This window comes from Oncorhynchus tshawytscha, linkage group LG08, assembly GCF_018296145.1.
Source record: "Oncorhynchus tshawytscha isolate Ot180627B linkage group LG08, Otsh_v2.0, whole genome shotgun sequence".
NCBI lineage: Eukaryota > Metazoa > Chordata > Actinopteri > Salmoniformes > Salmonidae > Oncorhynchus > Oncorhynchus tshawytscha.
The window spans coordinates 35514283-35532638 of NC_056436.1; the positions used below are offsets into that span (position 1 = coordinate 35514283).

The window sequence follows — 18356 nt, forward strand, 5'->3', positions numbered from 1 at the left end:
AAAATTTGGTTGGTCCAGACCTGACCAAATCTGAACCAGTCATAGATGTCTATGTTTCACAAGTTTGGACATCAAAGTACAGCTCAGTAGAGTACAGAAAAACACAGTACAGTAGAGTTCAGTACAGTACAACACATTAGTGTGCTCAACTGTGTACTGGCCGTTCTGGAATGTACCAAAAATGAAAAACAATGTCTGTGGACATTAAAATGAAAGACGAGGCAGACTGACCAAATTTCTACTACTTTTCAACTTCGGTTGGTACTCAGTGGGTAAGGATACTGGTTAAGGAAAGGAGTCTCTCAGAAATCAAAGCCTTTGCTTTCTCATACCTTTTAAGACCTTTTCTGGTAGATGTTTTCTAAGACCTATTTTTCCATCTGTTTGATCAGAAATCAAAGCCTTTACATAGTCCTAATATTCAGGATAGAAAATGTAGGAGCTAGGAGAGGTATAGTAACTGGAGAGAGCGAGAGCGAGAGGGAAGGGTTGTCCAGACTGTTTTCATTTTACATTTACGTAATTTAGCAGGCAATCTTATCCAGAGTCACTTACAGTAGTGAGTGCATACATTTATCCTTTTTTTGTACTGTTCCCCCGCGGGAATCGAAGCCACAACCCTGACATTGCAAACGCTATGCTTTACTAACTAAGATTTCTTTTTATCTCACTAAAGAGAAAGAAAACAGTATATTAATATTACAGTATGCCAGTGGAAGGGAGAAATGTAGCAGGGGACCCAACTGTAGTTTGTGACTACTATGCTTTACCATTGCAGCCAATTCAATTGCAGTAATTCTGTTACAGATTTTTCTGAAATTCTGCTACCAATTTGGTAACAGAATTTCAAGGTGCAATAACTTAATAAATCATAAACCAAATGGATATCAGTAAAAAATATATATATAATTTGTAGGGCTACCTTTTACTTCTTACTCCTGTGAACTTTCATTATCCTCCCTCATGGGGGAGAGAAATGAGAAAATATCTTATAGGTATGTGTGTTTTCCCTATCTATTTTTTATGGAAAAACCTAGAGCGTACTTGTTCCGTTCTCTGATCTAGTCCTGTGGCTGCCTGTCCCAGCACCTTAAGGCCTCTAGTATTCCCAATGGGGTATTCCACTTCCACTCTAATTATATACTGTACCTCAGTGATTCCACCCAGGATTGGCACACATGTTGTTGCAGGGTTTGGGACTCAGTGATATCTCACAACTAGTTCCTCCTGGGTTTCAGCAAGACTGGGTTGTAAATGCAATATCTCATTGCCTGTGCTATGACTGTCCATGCCATGTTCAGCTTATTTGAATTTATTCAGGATTGGGGAGTAACTGATTACATGTCATCTGATTATAAATACGTTACCTGCAACAAATATTGTAATTGGATACTTTTGAAAAACAAAATGATTACTTTTAAATTCAGAAAGGATGTTTGCGGGGGGAAATAACACCTTTTGGTTTTCTCAATTGTCACTCAATTCTGCATTGAAAAAGGTGCAAGTTTAAGTTGCCTGACCGAATCTGATCACAAGTCGGTGATGACTACGATGGAACACCAAATGGCTTTTTGTCCACTTCTAATGCCTCTTAAGGGGAAGGTAAACTGAAAATAATCAGATTACGTTACTGAGTTTTGGTAATCCACAAATCTTGTTACTGATTACCATTTTGGACAGGTAACTAGAAATTGTAACATATTACATTTATAAAGTAACCTACCCAACTGGGTTTAGTGGTACAGTACTTTCAGTAAAGTTGGTTACCTCAAGCCTTGTCCAGCAGCTGTGTGGCTTTGAGAGTTGTAGCCCTAGCAAACAAGCCTGGGATCATGCTAGCCGTATAGGCCTGTGTGGACCAGGTATTGCTGTGAGGACAGGCTTAGCCTTGGCGCCTGTCACTGGGTATTGGGCTGACTCCAATTTAGTGTGTGTGTATGTGGTCTTTTCTAGGTCATCATGCAGATAGACAACCGACAGAAACAGTTGCCCATAAACGAGGGCGAGATAATTAGTGATTTTAGAGAGGGAGAGAGGAGAGACTGATGTCTGTGTTGAAATGTTTTTGGCATCCTTTGGTGAGAAATTGCCAATGCTTTTTTTTGATTCTGGGATTGGCTGTTGTTTACAAGTCTATGGGTGTTAAGATGTAGCTGGAGCCCACTTTGAACATATCCCTGTGGTTGGACAGACAGACGGTACTTATGTTTGACTCACCCACACCATGTTTTTGAGAGGCAAATACTCATAATGATCGTACTGCTGTGATGCCTGCACCAAACACTGACAGGTGATGTTGAGGGGAAAAAAAGGGAGTGTTTTGTACCAGCATTTCAGAATGCACTACAGTTATAACAAAGACAGCAATAATTTCAGCCAATCATTATTGAAATGCTATTTCACGTACAATTATTGGATGTTCCAGAAAGGGTTCTTCCTTGAAGATGACTTCAGTCCCATCCTCAAGAATTGATCACATAAAGACCCCACCTGATTGGCTCTGGCTTCAGAGGCACTTATCCTGTACCTTTGGACATGTCAATAAGCCTCCTGGCTTTTTATCCTTTCATTGTCTCTATAATGTGTGGCCCAGATATCTAATTTACCCTCTCCTCTCACCTCAAGTGCCACTTCAGCCCTGAGAGGGCACGGCAATATGAATGGCACATTGTTGGGGATCCTCCAGTGTGTGTGGCATTAAAGGGTACTAAAAGATAAAGGATATTTGCCGTACCACCTCTGCCATCTCTTTACTCCCCTGCCCCACTTACTGTCATCTGCACCACTAAAGAGCTTTAACTAAGAGGCCCAAAAGTGGAGGCCACCGGCCAGCTCGTTTTTATCCCTCTGAGAGAGGGATGGAGGGATGAAGTTACTCAACAGGCTCCAGTTGGAGAATAACACAGAATAAATTACCCATGGGAATTCTCCTCCAGACCTGGGTTCATTCAGGGGCCCTGTTACCGGCCCTCCTTCCAATTACCCTGTCCCACCAGCACCAGAATTTATTTGTATGGTTCCCTTCCATAAAATTAGAACTTTGCGTAATAATTTTGGCTCAATGGGTTCCAGCCCAAGGTTAATGGCAGCCAATGTGGCTTTGAGGCGGCTAAAGGATGCTCTATGCTGCTGTTCCAATGCTCTGCTCTTCTCCTCCCTGCCTGTAAAAAATGAACAGGGGAGAGGAGTGCCAGGAGTTATTGTCCGGTGCCACCAGATGAATGGTTCCCACGGTGCAGTGAGACTCAGCCTTATTAGAATGATGTGTGTTATCAACCACATCAAACCAGATGATTGTCACTGCTTTACAACCTACAGATGTCAGATCTTAATTTGACCACTTTCGTCGCAGGAGGAAAATAATCCTGCAGCAGGAGAATTTGAATATCGAAAATAGAATTGCCACCAGGGGGCAGCTTGAAGCGGTGTTTGTAGACAATGCACGTAGTACCTACATTGTACCTTATGTAGGCTACGTGCAGGTTACAGTTCGTCTCGTGTGGATTATAATAAATGGACATAGAGTACCTTTAGAAAGGATTCACACCCGTTTACCTTTTCCACATTTTGTTGTGTGACAGGCTGAATTAAAAATATATTCAATTGAGATTTTGTGTCACTGATCTACACACAATACCCCATAATGTCAAAGTGGAATTTTGTTTATAGAACATTTTAGAAATTAATACAAAATGTAAAGCTGAAATGTCTTGAGGCAATAAGTATTCAACCCCTTTGTTATGGCAAGCCTAAGTAAGTGCTTAACAAATCGCATAATAAGTTGCGTGGACTCATTCTGTTTTCAATAATAGTGGTTAACATTATTTTTTGAATGACTACCTCATCTCTGTAACCCACACATACAGTTATCTGTAAGGTCCCTCAATTGAGCAGTGAATTTCAAGCACAGATTCAACCACAGAGAAGACCAGGGAGGTTTTTCAATGCCTTGAAAATAAGGGCACCGATTGGCAGATGTGTAAAAATAAAATAAAAAGCAGACACTGAATATCCCTTTGAGCATGGTGAAGTTATTAATTACACTTTGGAAGACGTATTAATACACCCAGTCATTACAAAATGTCAGGCGTCCTTCCTACCTCAGTTGTTCGAGAGGAAGGAAACTGCTCAGGGATTTTACCACGAGGCCAATGGTGACTTTAAAATAGGCCCGCTAACCAAAACCTGCGGACTCTCCTTCACTGCAGCCAATGTGAGTAAATCACTTAACAAACGTGTTAACCCTCGCAAGGCTGCAGGCCCAGATGGCATCCCCGGCCGCATCCTCAGAGCATGTGCAAACCAGTTGGCGGACATATTCAATCAATCCAGTCTGCTGTTCCCACATGCTTCAAGAGGGCCTCCATTGTCCCTGTTCCCAAGAAAGCGAAGGTAACTGAGCTATATGACTACCGCCCCGTAGCACTCACTTCCGTCATCATGAAGTGCTTGAGAGACTAGTCAAGGACCACATCACCTCCACCCTACCCGACATGACACCCTAGACCCACTCCAATTTGCTTACCGCCCCAATAGGTCCACAGACGACGCAATCGACACCACACTGCCCTAACACATCTGGACATGAGAAATACCTATGTGAGAATGCTGTTCATTGACCACAGCTCAGCATTTAACACCATAGTACCCTCCAAACTCGTCATCATGCTCGAATCCCTGGGTCTTGACCCCGCCCTGTGCAACTGGGTACTAGACTTCCTGACGGGCCGCCCCCAGGTGGTGAGGGTAGGTAACGACATCTCTATCCCGCTGATCCTCAACACTGGGGCCCCACAAGGGTGCACTCTGAGCCCTCTCCTGTACTCCCTGTTCACCCATGACTGCGTGGCCATGCACGCCTCCAACTCAATCATCAAGTTTGCAGACGACACTACAGTGTTAGGCTTGATTACCAACAACGACGAGATGGCCTACAGGGAGGAGGTGAGGGCCCTCGGAGTGTGGTGTCAGGAAAATAACCTCACACTCAACGTCAAGAAAACAAAGGAGATGATCGTGGACTTCAGGAAACAGCAGAGGGAGCACCCCCCTATCCACATCGACGGGACAGTAGTGGAGAGGGTAGTAAGTATTAAGTTCCTCGGTGTACACATCACGGACAAACTGAATTGGTCCACCCACACAGATAGCGTGGTGAAGAAGGCGCAGCAGCGCCTCTTCAACCTCAGGAGGCTGAAGAAATTCGGCTTGTCACCAAAAACACTCACAAACCTTTACAGATGCACAATCGAGAGCAACCTGTCGGGCTGTACCACCGCCTGGTACGGCAACTGCACCGCCCAGAACCGTAAGGCTCACCAGAGGGTAGTGAGGTCTGCACAACGCATCACCGGGCGCAAACTACCTGCCCTCCAGGACACCTACACCACCCGATGTCACAGGAAGGCCAAAAAGATCATCAAGGACAACAACCACCCGAGCCACTGCCTGTTCACCCCGCTATCATCCAGAAGGCGAGGTCAGTACAGGTGCATCAAAACAGGGACCGAGAGATTGAAAAACAGCTTCTATCTCAAGGCCATCAGACTGTTTAACAGTCACCACTAACATTGAGTGGCTGCTGCCAACATACGGACTCAACTCCAGCCACTTTAATAATGGAAAAATTGAAGCCACTTTAAACAATGCCACTTTATATAATGTTTACATACCCTACATTACTCATCTCATATGTACAGTGGGGCAAAAAAAGTATTTAGTCAGCCACCAATTGTGCAAGTTCTCCCACTTAAAAAGATGAGAGAGGCCTGTAATTTTCATCATAGGTACACTTCAACTATGACAGACAAAATGAGAAAAAAAAATCTCGAAAATCACATTGTAGGATTTTTAATGAATTTATTTGCAAATTATGGTGGAAAATAAGTATTTGGTCAATAACAAAAGTTTATCTCAATACTTTGTTCTATACCCTTTGTTGGCAATGACAGAGGTCAAACGTTTTCTGTAAGTCTTCACAAGGTTTTCACACACTGTTGCTGGTATTTTGGCCCATTCCTCCTTGCAGATCTCCTCTAGAGCAGTGATGTTTTGGGGCTGTTGCTGGGCAACACGGACTTTCAACTCCCTCCAAAGATTTTCTATGGGGTTGAGATCTGGAGACTGGCTAGGCCACTCCAGGACCTTGAAATGCTTCTTACGAAGCCACTCCTTCATTGCCCGGGCGGTGTGTTTGGGATCATTGTCATGCTGAAAGTCCCAGCCACGTTTTATCTTCAATGCCCTTGCTGATGGAAGGAGGTTTTCACTCAAAATCTCATGATACATGGCCCCATTCATTCTTTCCTTTACACGGATCAGTCGTCCTGGTCCCTTTGCAGGAAAACAGCCTCAAAGCATGATGTTTCCACCCCCATGCTTCACAGTAGGTATGGTGTTCTTTGGATGCAACTCAGCATTCTTTGTCCTCCAAACACGACGAGTTGAGTTTTTACCAAAAAGTTATATTTTGGTTTCATCTGACCATATGACATTCTCCCAATCTTGTTCTGGATCATCCAAATGCTCTCTAGCAAACTTCAGACGGGCCTGGACATGTACTGGCTTAAGCAGGGGGACACGTCTGGCACTGCAGGATTTGAGTCCCTGGCGGTGTAGTGTGTTACTGATGGTAGGCTTTGTTACTTTGGTCCCAGCTCTCTGCAGGTCATTCACTAGGTCCCCCCGTGTGGTTCTGGGATTTTTGCTCACCGTTCTTGTGATCATTTTGACCCCACGGGGTGAGATCTTGCGTGGAGCCCCAGATCGAGGGAGATTATCAGTGGTCTTGTATGTCTTCCATTTCCTAATAATTGCTCCCACAGTTGATTTCTTCAAACCAAGCTGCTTACCTATTGCAGATTCAGTCTTCCCAGCCTAGTGCAGGTCTACAATTTTGTTTCTGGTGTCCTTTGACAGCTCTTTGGTCTTGGCCATAGTGGAGTTTGGAGTGTGACTGTTTGAGGTTGTGGACAGGTGTCTTTTATACTGATAACAAGTTCAAACAGGTGCCATTAATACAGGTAACGAGTGGAGGACAGAGGAGTCTCTTAAAGAAGAAGTTACAGGTCTGTGAGAGCCAGAAATCTTGCTTGTTTGTAGGTGACCAAATACTTATTTTCCACCATAATTTGCTAATAAATTCATAAAAAATCCTACAATGTGATTTTCTGGATTTTTTTTTCTAATTTTGTCTGTCATAGTTGAAGTGTACCTATGATGAAAATTACAGGCCTCTCTCATCTTTTTAAGTGGGAGAACATGCACAATTGGTGGCTGACTAAATACTTGTTTGCCACACTGTATATACTGTACCCGATACCATCTACTGCATCTTGCCTAAGCCGTTCTGAACTATCACTCATTCATATATTTTATGTACATATTCTTCATTCCTTTACACTTGTGTGTGTATAAGGTAGTTGTTGTGAAATTGTTAGGTTAGATTACTCGTTGGTTATTACTGCATTGTCGGAACTAGAAGCACAAGCATTTCGCTACACTCGCATTAACATCTGCTAACCATGTGTATGTGACAAATACATTTGATTTGACTCAAAGGTTAACCGTTTAGGCAATACTTCAGAGTGGTTAAGGTTGGGACTATGGTTTGGGGAAGGCTTAAAACAAAATAATTTTAAAAACGACGTGCCTATGTATCATTAGTTTTGTTAGTGCTTTCTAGAGTGATGTGAACTGCCGTAGCGCAGTGGTCTAAGCAGCACGCTCCGGCTACAAGCCTCACGAGTTAGTGCCCAGTGCTGGGCTATATTATAACCAGCCTGAGCCTACTTAGGTCCAGAAGTTTAATTGCATTTATAGTCTGATAATTTACGCATCAAAGAAAAGTGTCTCAGCTCAATCTAAATAGTCTTTGGATCCACATCGAAGACCAGAACTATGCTGAACAAAAATATAAACTCAACATGCAACAATTTCAAAGATTTTACAGAGTTGCAGTTCATATAAGGATATCAGTCAATTGAAATAAATAAATTAGGTCCTAATCTGTGGATTTCATATGACTGGGAATACTGATATGCATCTGTTGGTTACAGATACCTTTTATTTAAAAAATGTGGGGCTTTGATCAGAAAACCAGTCCACATCTGGTGTGACCACCATTTGCCTCAAGCACCGTGACACATCTCCTTCACATAGAGTTGATCAGGCTGTTGATTGTGGAATGTTGTCGTGGATGTTGATCAAGAGCATCACAAACATGCTCAATGGGTGACAATGTCTGGTTAGTATGCAGGCCATGGAAGACCTGAAACATTTTCAGTTTACAGGAATTGTGTACAAATCCTTGTGACATGGGGCCGTGCATTATCATGATGAAACATGAGGTGATGGTAGCGGATGAATGGCAAGACAATGGGCCTCAGGATCTCATCACGGTATCTCTGTGCATCCAAATTGCCATTGATAAAATGCCATTGTCTTTGTTGTGCATGGCTTATGTCTGCCCATACCATAACCCCACTGCCACCATGGGACACTCTGTTCTGTTCACAACGTTGACAGCAAACCGCTCGCCCGCACAACGCCATACATGTACACATGGTCTGCAGTTATGAGGCCAGTTGGACGTACTGCCAAATTCTCTTAAATGAGGTTGGAAGCAGCTTGTGGTAGAGAAATTAACTTTAAATGATCTGATGAAATGATGATGATTTAAACAGCTCTGGTGAACATTCCTGGAGTCAGCATGCCAATTTCACTCTCCCTTAACTTGAGATGTGTGGCATTGTGTTATGTGACAAAATTGCACATTTTAGAGTGGACTTTTGTCACCAGCACAAGGTGCACCTATGCAATGATCATGCTGTTTAATCAGCTACTTGATATGCCACACCTGTCAGGTGGATGGATTATCTTGGCAAAGGAGAAATTATCACTAACGGGTATAAACAAATCAAATCAAATTTATTTATATAGCCCTTCGTACATCAGCTGATATCTCAAAGTGCTGTACAGAAACCCAGCCTAAAACCCTAAACAGCAAGCAATGCAGGTGTAGAAGCACGGTGGCTAGGAAAAACTCCCTAGAAAGGCCAAAACCTAGGAAGAAACCTAGAGAGGAACCAGGCTATGTGGGGTGGCCAGTCCTCTTCTGGCTGTGCCGGGTGGAGATTATAACAGAACATGGCCAAGATGTTCAAATGTTCATAAATGATCAGCATGTTCGAATAATAAGAAGGCAGAACAGTTGAAACTGGAGCAGCAGCACGGCCAGGTGGACTGGGGACAGCAAGGAGTCATCATGTCAGGTAGTCCTGGGGCATGGTCCTAGGGCTCAGGTCCTCCAAGAGAGAGAGAAAAAAAGAGAGAATTAGAGAGAGCATATGTGGGGTGGCCAGTCCTCTTCTGGCTGTGCCGGGTGGAGATTATAACAGAACATGGCCAAGATGTTCAAATGTTCATAAATGATCAGCATGTTCGAATAATAAGAAGGCAGAACAGTTGAAACTGGAGCAGCAGCACGGCCAGGTGGACTGGGGACAGCAAGGAGTCATCATGTCAGGTAATCCTGGGGCATGGTCCTAGGGCTCAGGTCCTCAGAGAGAGAGGAGAGAATTAGAGAACGCACACTTAGATTCACACAGGACACCGAATAGGACAGGAGAAGTACTCCAGATATAACAAACTGACCCTAGCCCCCCGACACATAAACTACTGCAGCATAAATACTGGAGGCTGAGACAGGAGGGGTCAGGAGACACTGTGGACCCATCTGAGGACACCCCCGGACAGGGCCAAACAGGAAGGATATAACCCCACCCACTTTGCCAAAGCACAGCCCCCACACCACTAGAGGGATATCTTCAACCACCAACTTACCATCCTGAGACAGGGCCGAGTATAGCCCACAAAGATCTCCGCCATGGCACAACCCAAGGTGGGGGCGCCAACCTAGACAGGATGACCACATCAGTGAATCAACCCACTCAGGTGACGCACCCCTTCCAGGGACGGCATGAGAGAGCCCCAGTAAGCTAGTGACTCAGCCCCTGTAATAGGGTTAGAGGCAGAGAATATCAGTGGAAAGAGGGGAACCGGCCAGGCAGAGACAACAAGGGCGGTTCGTTGCTCCAGAGCCTTTCCGTTCACCTACCCACTCCTGGGCCAGACTACACTCAATTAAATGACCCACTGAAGAGCTGAGTCTTCAGTAAAGACTTAAAGGTTGAGACCGAGTTTGTGTCTCTGACATGGGTAGGCAGACCGTTCCATAAAAATGGAGCTCTATAGGAGAAAGCCCTGCCTCCAGCTGTTTGCTTAGAAATTCTAGGGACAATTAGGAGGCCTGCGTCTTGTGACCGTAGCGTACGTGTAGGTATGTACGGCAGAACCAAATCAGAGAGATCGGTAGGAGCAAGCCCATGTAATGCTTTGTAGGTTAGCAGTAAAACCTTGAAATCAGCCCTTGCTTTGACAGGAAGCCAGTGTAGAGAGGCTAGCACTGGAGTAATATGATCAAATTTTTTGGTTCTAGTCAGGATTCTAGCAGCCGTAATTACCACCAACTGAAGTTTATTTAGTGGTTTATCCGGGTAGCCGGAAAGTAGAGCATTGCAGTAGTCTAACCTAGAAGTGACAAAAGCATGGATTCATTTTTCTACATCATTTTTGGACAGAAAGTTTCTGATTTTTGCAATGTTACGTAGATGGAAAAAAGCTGTCCTTGAAATCATCTTGATATGTTCTTCAAAAGAGAGATCAGGGTCCAGAGTAATGCCGAGGTCCTTCACAGTTTTATTTGAGACGACTGTACAACCATTAAGATTAATTGTCAGATTCAACAGAAGATCTTTGTTTCTTGGGACCTAGAACAAGCATCTCTGTTTTGTCTGAGTTTAAAAGTAGAAAGTTTGCAGCCATCCACTTCCTTATGTCTGAAACACATGCTTCTAGCAAGGGCAATTTTGGGGCTTCACCATGTTTCATTGAAATGTACAGCTGTGTGTCATCCGCATAGCAGTGAAAGTTAACATTAATGTTTTCGAATAACATCCCCAAGAGGTAAAATATATAGTGAAAACAATAGTGGTCCTAAAACGGAACCTTGAGGAACACTGAAATTTACAGTTGATTTGTCAGAGGACAAACCATTCACAGAGACAAACTGATATCTTTCCGACAGATAAGATCTAAACCAGGCCAGAACTTGTCCGTGTAGACCAATTTGGGTTTCCAATCTCTCCAAAAGAATGTGGTGATCGATGGTATCAAAAGCAGCACTAAGGTCTAGGAGCACGAGGACAGATGCAGAGCCTCGGTCCGATGCCATTAAAATGTCATTTACCACCTTCACAAGTGCCGTCTCAGTGCTATGATGGGGTCTAAAACCAGACTGAAGCATTTCGTATACATTGTTTGTCTTCAGGAAGGCAGTAAGTTGCTGCGCAACAGCCTTTTCTACAATTTTTGAGAGGAATGGAAGATTCGATATAGGCCGATAGTTTTTTATATTTTCTGGATCAAGGTTTGGCTTTTTCAAGAGAGGCTTTATTACTGCCACTTTTAGTGAGTTTGGCACACATCCGGTGGATAGAGAGCCATTTCTTATGTTCAACATAGGAGGGCCAAGCACAGGAAGCAGCTCTTTCAGTAGTTTAGTTGGAATAGGGTCCAGTATGCAGCTTGAAGGTTTAGAGGCCATGATTATTTTCATCATTGTGTCAAGAGATATATTACTAAAACACTTGAGCGTCTCTCTTGATCCTAGGTCCTGGGAGAGTTGTGCAGACTCAGGACAACTGAGCTTCGAAGGAATACGCAGATTTAAAGAGGAGTCCGTAATTTGCTTTCTAATAATCATAATCTTTTCCTCAAAGAAGTTCATGAATTTATCACTGCTAAAGTGAAAGTCATCCTCTCTTGGGGAATGCTGCTTTTTAGTTAGCTTTGCGACAGTATCAAAAAGGAATTTCGGATTGTTCTTATTTTCCTCAATTAAGTTAGAAAAATAGGATGATCGAGCAGCAGTAAGGGCTCTTCGGTACTGCACGGTACTGTCTTTCCAAGCTAGTCGGAAGACTTCCAGTTTGGTGTGGCGCCATTTCCGTTCCAATTTTCTGGAAGCTTGCTTCAGAGCTCGGGTATTTTCTGTGTACCAGGGAGCTAGTTTCTTATGAGAAATGTTTTTAGTTTTTAGGGGTGCAACTGCATCTAGGGTATTGCGCAAGGTTAAATTGAGTTCCTCAGTTAGGTGGTTAACTGATTTTTGTCCTCTGGCGTCCTTGGGTAGACAGAGGGTATCTGGAAGGACATCAAGGAATCTTTGTGTAGTCTGTGAATTTATAGCACGACTTTTGATGTTCCTTGGTTGGGGTCTGAGCAGATTATTTGTTGCAATTGCAAACGTAATAAAATGGTGGTCCGATAGTCCAGGATTATGAGGAAAAACATTAAGATCCACAACATGTATTCCATGGGACAAAACTAGGTCCAGCGTATGACTGTGACAGTGAGTGGGTCCAGAGACATGTTGGACAAAACCCACTGAGTCGATGATGGCTCCGAAAGCCTTTTGGAGTGGGTCTGTGGACTTTTCCATGTGAATATTAAAGTCACCAAGATTAGAATATTATCTGCTATGACTACAAGGTCCGATAGGAATTCAGGGAACTCAGTGAGGAACGCTGTATATGGCCCAGGAGGCCTGTAAACAGTAGCTATAAAAAGTGATTGAGTAGGCTGCATAGATTTCATGACTAGAAGCTCAAAAGACGAAAACGTCATTTTTTTTTTGTAAATTGAAATTTGCTATCGTAAATGTTAGCAACACCTCCGCCTTTGCGGGATGCACGGGGATATGGTCACTAGTGTAGCCAGGAGGTGAGGCCTCATTTAACACAGTAAATTCATCAGGCTTAAGCCATGTTTCAGTCAGGCCAATCACATCAAGATTATGATCAGTGATTAGTTCATTGACTATAATTGCCTTTGAAGTAAGGGATCTAACACTATTTTGAGATGTGAGGTATCATGATCTCTTTCAATACTGACAGGAATGGAGGTGGTCTTTATCCTAGTGAGATTGCTAAGGCGAACACCGCCATGTTTAGTTTTGCCCAACCCAGGTCGAGGCACAGACACGGTCTCAATGGTGATAGCTGAGCTGACTACACTGACTATGCTAGTGGCAGACTCCGCTATGCTGGCAGGCTGGCTAACAGCCTGCTGCCTAGCCTGCACCCAATTTCATTGTGGAGCTAGAGGAGTTAGAGCCCTGTCTATGTTGGTAGATAAGATGAGAGCACCCCTCCAGCTAGGATGGAGTCCGTCACTCCTCAGCAGGTCAGGCTTGGTCCTGTTTGTGGGTGAGTCCCAGAAAGAGGGCCAATTATCTACAAATTCTATCTTTTGGGAGGGGCAGAAAACAGTTTTCAACCAGCGATTGAGTTGAGAGACTCTGCTGTAGAGTTCATCACTCCCCCTAACTGGGAGGGGGCCAGAGACAATTACTCGATGCCGACACATCTTTCTAGCTGATTTACACGCAGAAGCTATGTTGCGCTTGGTGATCTCTGACTGTTTCATCTCTGACTGTTTCATCGTTGGTGCCGACGTGGATAACAATATCTCTATACTCTCTACACTCAGTTTTAGCCAGTTTTAGCTTTAGCCAGCACCATCTTCAGATTAGCCTTAACGTCGGTAGCCCTGCCCCCCGGTAAACAGTGTATGATCGCTGGATGATTCGTTTTAAGTCTAATACTGCGGGTAATGGAGTTGCCAATGACTAGAGTTTTCAATTTGTCAGAGCTAATGGTGGGAAGCTTCGGCGTCTCAGACCCCGTAACGAGAGGAGTAGAGACCAGAGAAGACTCGGCCTCTGACTCCGACTCGCTGCTTAATGGGGAAAACCGGTTGAAAGTTTCTGTCGGCTGAATGAGCGACACCGGTTGAGCGTTCCTACAGCATTTCCTTCCAGAAACCGTGAGAAAGTTGTCCGGCTGCGGGGACTGTGCCAGGGGATTTATACTACTATCTGTACTTACTGGTGGCACAGACGCTGTTTCATCCTTTCCTACACTGAAATTACCCTTGCCTAACGATTGCGTCTGAAGCTGGGCTCAACAAATGTGTGGAAAAAAATGTGCATATGGAAAATTTCGTTGATCTTTTATTTCAGCTCATGAAATAAAACACTTTACATATTGCATTTATATTTGTGAGTATATACTGACAAATTATGCATAGCCTATCTATAAAACGTGAACGACATCCACACTGAAGGAAATGTTATCGTTCTACAGTAGGCCTACATCTGCCAATCAACTGATGGCCCAAATCAGCTGATAAACTCAGCCAGGGATACCCAGTAGCCTATTATGGCTTTTCACACCTTTCATTAATTGACAATCGATAGGCTAACAGGTAGCCTACAGAATGTAGCGTATTGGAATATTATCAAATAACAAGGGGCCTATTGAAACCATCGATGGCACTATATTATCGCCAGATGTCTCGTTAAACCATCAACACGTGCTAAATTCACACGCACAGCTGATCTCAATTGCAACCATTGCTGGCACGGTAGGCTTGTACTGTATGTGCTCAGCTACAGTGAAGGCCGCAGCCCAAACCACTATACTACTGCATGCCATGCCATGATTTGAAGGTAATTTTGACCTTACCCATACACTTGACACGTCTATGTCATGGCCCAGTGGAGACCAATATCTGTCTTGTGTTATTAAGCTGAATAAAATGATGGATGTTGATGCGTATGGCTGCATTTCAGATCCATGTTTAATGTTTTAAGGTCTATAGTGTTTGAGCGAGCAAGAGAGAAAATGATTTTGATAGCAAACCCTGATCCCAATGACTCGACTGCCCCCGCATGGAGAGAAAGACAACTGCTCTTTTTTAGGGACTCTCAAGGCTCATTTGAAATTCTTGATGCAGCAGGATCATTCTCTGCGACAAAAGAGTGATCAAGTTAAGATCCGACATCCGTAAATCAAAGATTTCCAGAATGGTAAATTCAAATAAGCCTAAGTCAAATCAAGCCTAGGTCAAATCAAGGGGTCCCAACTTCCTGCACACTGCTTGCTTGCATAAATTGAGCCAACGTTTTCAATTGGGATGCTAACGTTGTGTTCTGCTGACCTTTAAGAGGTTGCCAAGATGCACTACATGACCAAAACTATGTGGACACCTGTTCATCGAACATCTCATTCCATAATCATGGGCATTAATATGGAGTTGGTCCCCCCTTTGCTGCTATAAGAGCCTCCACTCTTCTGGGAAGGCTTTCCACTAGATGTTGGAACATTGCTGCAGGGACTTGCATTAGTGAGGTCGGGCACTGATGTTGGACGATTAGGACTGGCACGCAGTCAGCGTTTCAATTCAGCCTAAAGGTGCTCGATGGGGTTGAGGTCAGGGCTCTGCAGGCCAGTCAGGTTCTTCCACACCGATCTCATCAAACCATTTCTGTATGGACCTCGCTTTGTTCACTGGGGCATTGTCATGTTGATACAGGAAAAGGCCTTCCCCAAATTGTTGCCACAAAGTTAGAAGTCATTGTCTAGAATGTCATTGTATGCTGTAGCGTTAAGATTTCCCTTCACTGGAAGGACCGAACCATGAAGAACAGCCCCAGACCATTATTCCTCCTCCACCAAACTTTATAGTTGGTACTATGCGTTGTGGCAGGTAGCGTTCTCCTGGCATCCGCCAATCCCAGATTAGTCCGTTGGACTGCCAGATGGTGAAGCGTGATTCATCAGTCCAGAGAACGCGTTTCCACTGCTCCAGGGTCCAATGGCAGCGAGCTTTACACCACTCCAGCCGACGCTTGGCATTGCTCATGGTGATCTTATACTTGTGTGCGGATGCTCGGCCATGGAGACCCATTTCATGAAGCTCCAGATGATTTGCTTCCAGAGGCAGTTTGGAACCTCGGTAGTGAGTGTTGCAACCGAGGACAGCCAATTTTTACGCACTTCAGCCATCGGTGGTCCCATTCTATAAGCTTGTGTGGCCTACCACTTTGCGGCTGAGCCGTTGTGAAGTGGAAACATCTAGAAGCAACAATAACAGCACTTACAGTTAATCAAGTCAGCTCTAGCAGGTCAGACATTTGATGAACTGACTTGTTGGAAAGGTGTCATCCTATGATGGTGCCACATTGGCCTTACTGAAGAGCTCAGTGACTTTCAATCTACTGCTAATGTTTGTTTATGGAGATTGCATGGCGGTGTTCTCAAATTTATATACCTGTCAGCAATAGGTATGACTGAAATAGCCAAATCCACTAATTTGAAGAGGTGTCCACATACTTTTGTATATATGGTGTAACTTCATGGCTGTTAGAAAATCTGTAATCAATTAAACAGGAAGCTTTGGCTTCACAACACCTGTCAACCATTGTCCAATATCCACCATATCTGAGTCAATGCTTTTAACTCTCCTTGTAGCCTGTCTCACTAAAAGGCCTACCTTGGAGCAAAAGGATGTCATATGACCATCACTACTGCAGTCATGTTTTACTGATTTCACAGAGAGTGACCCCTCCCTGCTTTCATGTTTCACATATTAGTTATCATATGCTGTGAAGTGTGGTGAGCTAGATTTGATCGATCTTCGTCTATCGGACCTTTATTAGACATGTGAATCTCTCTGTAACTCCTATGAATCTAACCCAAGTTCTGAAGGGGAGTTTAATCACTGCTTTGAAGGGGAAATCAATACAAAAAAAACACAGTGGGTGTGTGAAGTTAAGAATGCATTTACTGTCATATTAAACTTTTTTTGTGAGAAGTGAGGGGTGCTTTGAATTGTTGAGGGTTAGGGTGACTGGTGAGAGATGACGGAAGAGGAGCTCATTCCAACCTCTTCCTCACTGCTCTCGTTCTCTCTGTTTCCGTGCTGTCGACCTCTCTCTGTTTCTCGCTCTCCCTCCCGCTCCCCACCTCTCTTTCTCTCTCCTCCTCTCTCCTTCCCACAGATCCACATCATTGACTTTGATGATGAGAATAACATCATTAGTAAGAGCGTCCTGCTGCACCAGGCAGGGGAGATATGGCACATCAGCGCCAGTCCTGCAGATAAAGCCGTGCTGTCGACCTGCTACAACAAAAGTGAGGCTTCCACACTCCCGTTGCATCTCGTCCCTTTCTTCTCTCACTAACACACTCGCACACTCCCGTTGTATCTAGTTCCTTTCTTCTCTCACTAACACACTCACACTCTCCCGTTGCATCTTGTCCCTTTCTTCTCTTCTCCTTTTCTTTCTCTCTGCCTCTCTCTCTCTCCTTTTCTTTCTCTCCATCTGTCTGCCTCTCTCTCTATAGCTCTCCTTCTCCTTTTCTGTCTGTCTGCCTCTCTCTTATCTCTCCTTCTCCTAGTCTTTTTCTCCGTCTGTCTGCCTCTCTCTCCTTCTCCCTTTCTTTCTCTCTGTCTGCCTCTCTCTCCTTCTCCTTTTCTTTCTCTCTGTCTGCCTCTCTCTCCTCCTTTTCTTTCTCTCTGTCTGCCTCTCTCTCCTTCTCCTTGTCTTTCTCTCCGTCTGTCTGCCTCTCTTATCTCTCCTTCTCCTTTTCTTTCTCTCCGTCTGTCTGCCTGGCTCTCTCTTATCTCTCCTTTTCTTTCTCTCCATCTGTCTGCCTGGCTCTCCTCTCTTCTTCTCCTTTTCTTTCTCTCCGTCTGTCTGCCTGCCTCTCTCTTATCTCTCCTTCTCCTTTTCTTTCTCTCCATCTGTCTGCCTTTCTATCTCGCTCTCTCCCTTCTTTTTTCAGTCTTTTTTCCTATCTTTATGTCACTAGTCTATCTCACAAATAGGGGCCAGAGTTTTTGCTGGTGAAGTCATGTGTAAAGGAAAAACTAAGGGTCCCATAAGGTATAGCTACTGAATTCTGTCTTGACCTGAAAGGATGTTATTTAAGGTAGCCATCTAGGCAAGACAGTAAGAACCCTGTTAGCCAGCCATGTCCACCCCTGTCCATGGCCTAGATAGGACACACACACACACACACACGACATACAAGGCCAGACTCACACCATGCTCCCAACAATTTCACGCTAGCAATTATGCTAAAGTAACATGTCACATTTCCCTCACACTCCTTCTGCCAACAGTTGCCACGAGGCAATTAAAAATCTAAAGGAACACGACTATTTGGACGAGAGAGAGAGAAGAAAAAAAATGTAATTACATTTCTAAGTTCATTAGATGAATGCCTTTGGCCTTGGTGATAATCTGAATCACCTCTGGATGTACTGCCATTTTGAAGAGAGAGACAGGGAGAGAGGCATTGAAAACAAGGCTGTGATACACGATATGTCAGTGTGCAGTTCAAAAGAGAAATGTAATTGCCATTACATCCAATCTAATGGAGCAG

At 44.1% G+C, this 18356-nt stretch overlaps 1 protein-coding gene across 2 annotated transcripts in view; it reads left to right on the forward strand.

The window, feature by feature from the left end:
* Nucleotides 1–18356, forward strand: part of eipr1 (EARP complex and GARP complex interacting protein 1) — an 81324-nt gene that overhangs the window by 1125 nt on the left and 61843 nt on the right. For both annotated transcript variants that reach the window (XM_024429874.2, XM_042325470.1), the window contains one exon: nt 16967–17099. In XM_024429874.2, coding sequence (XP_024285642.2) covers nt 16967–17099 — 133 coding nt within the window. The remainder of the gene's footprint in view (nt 1–16966; nt 17100–18356) is intronic.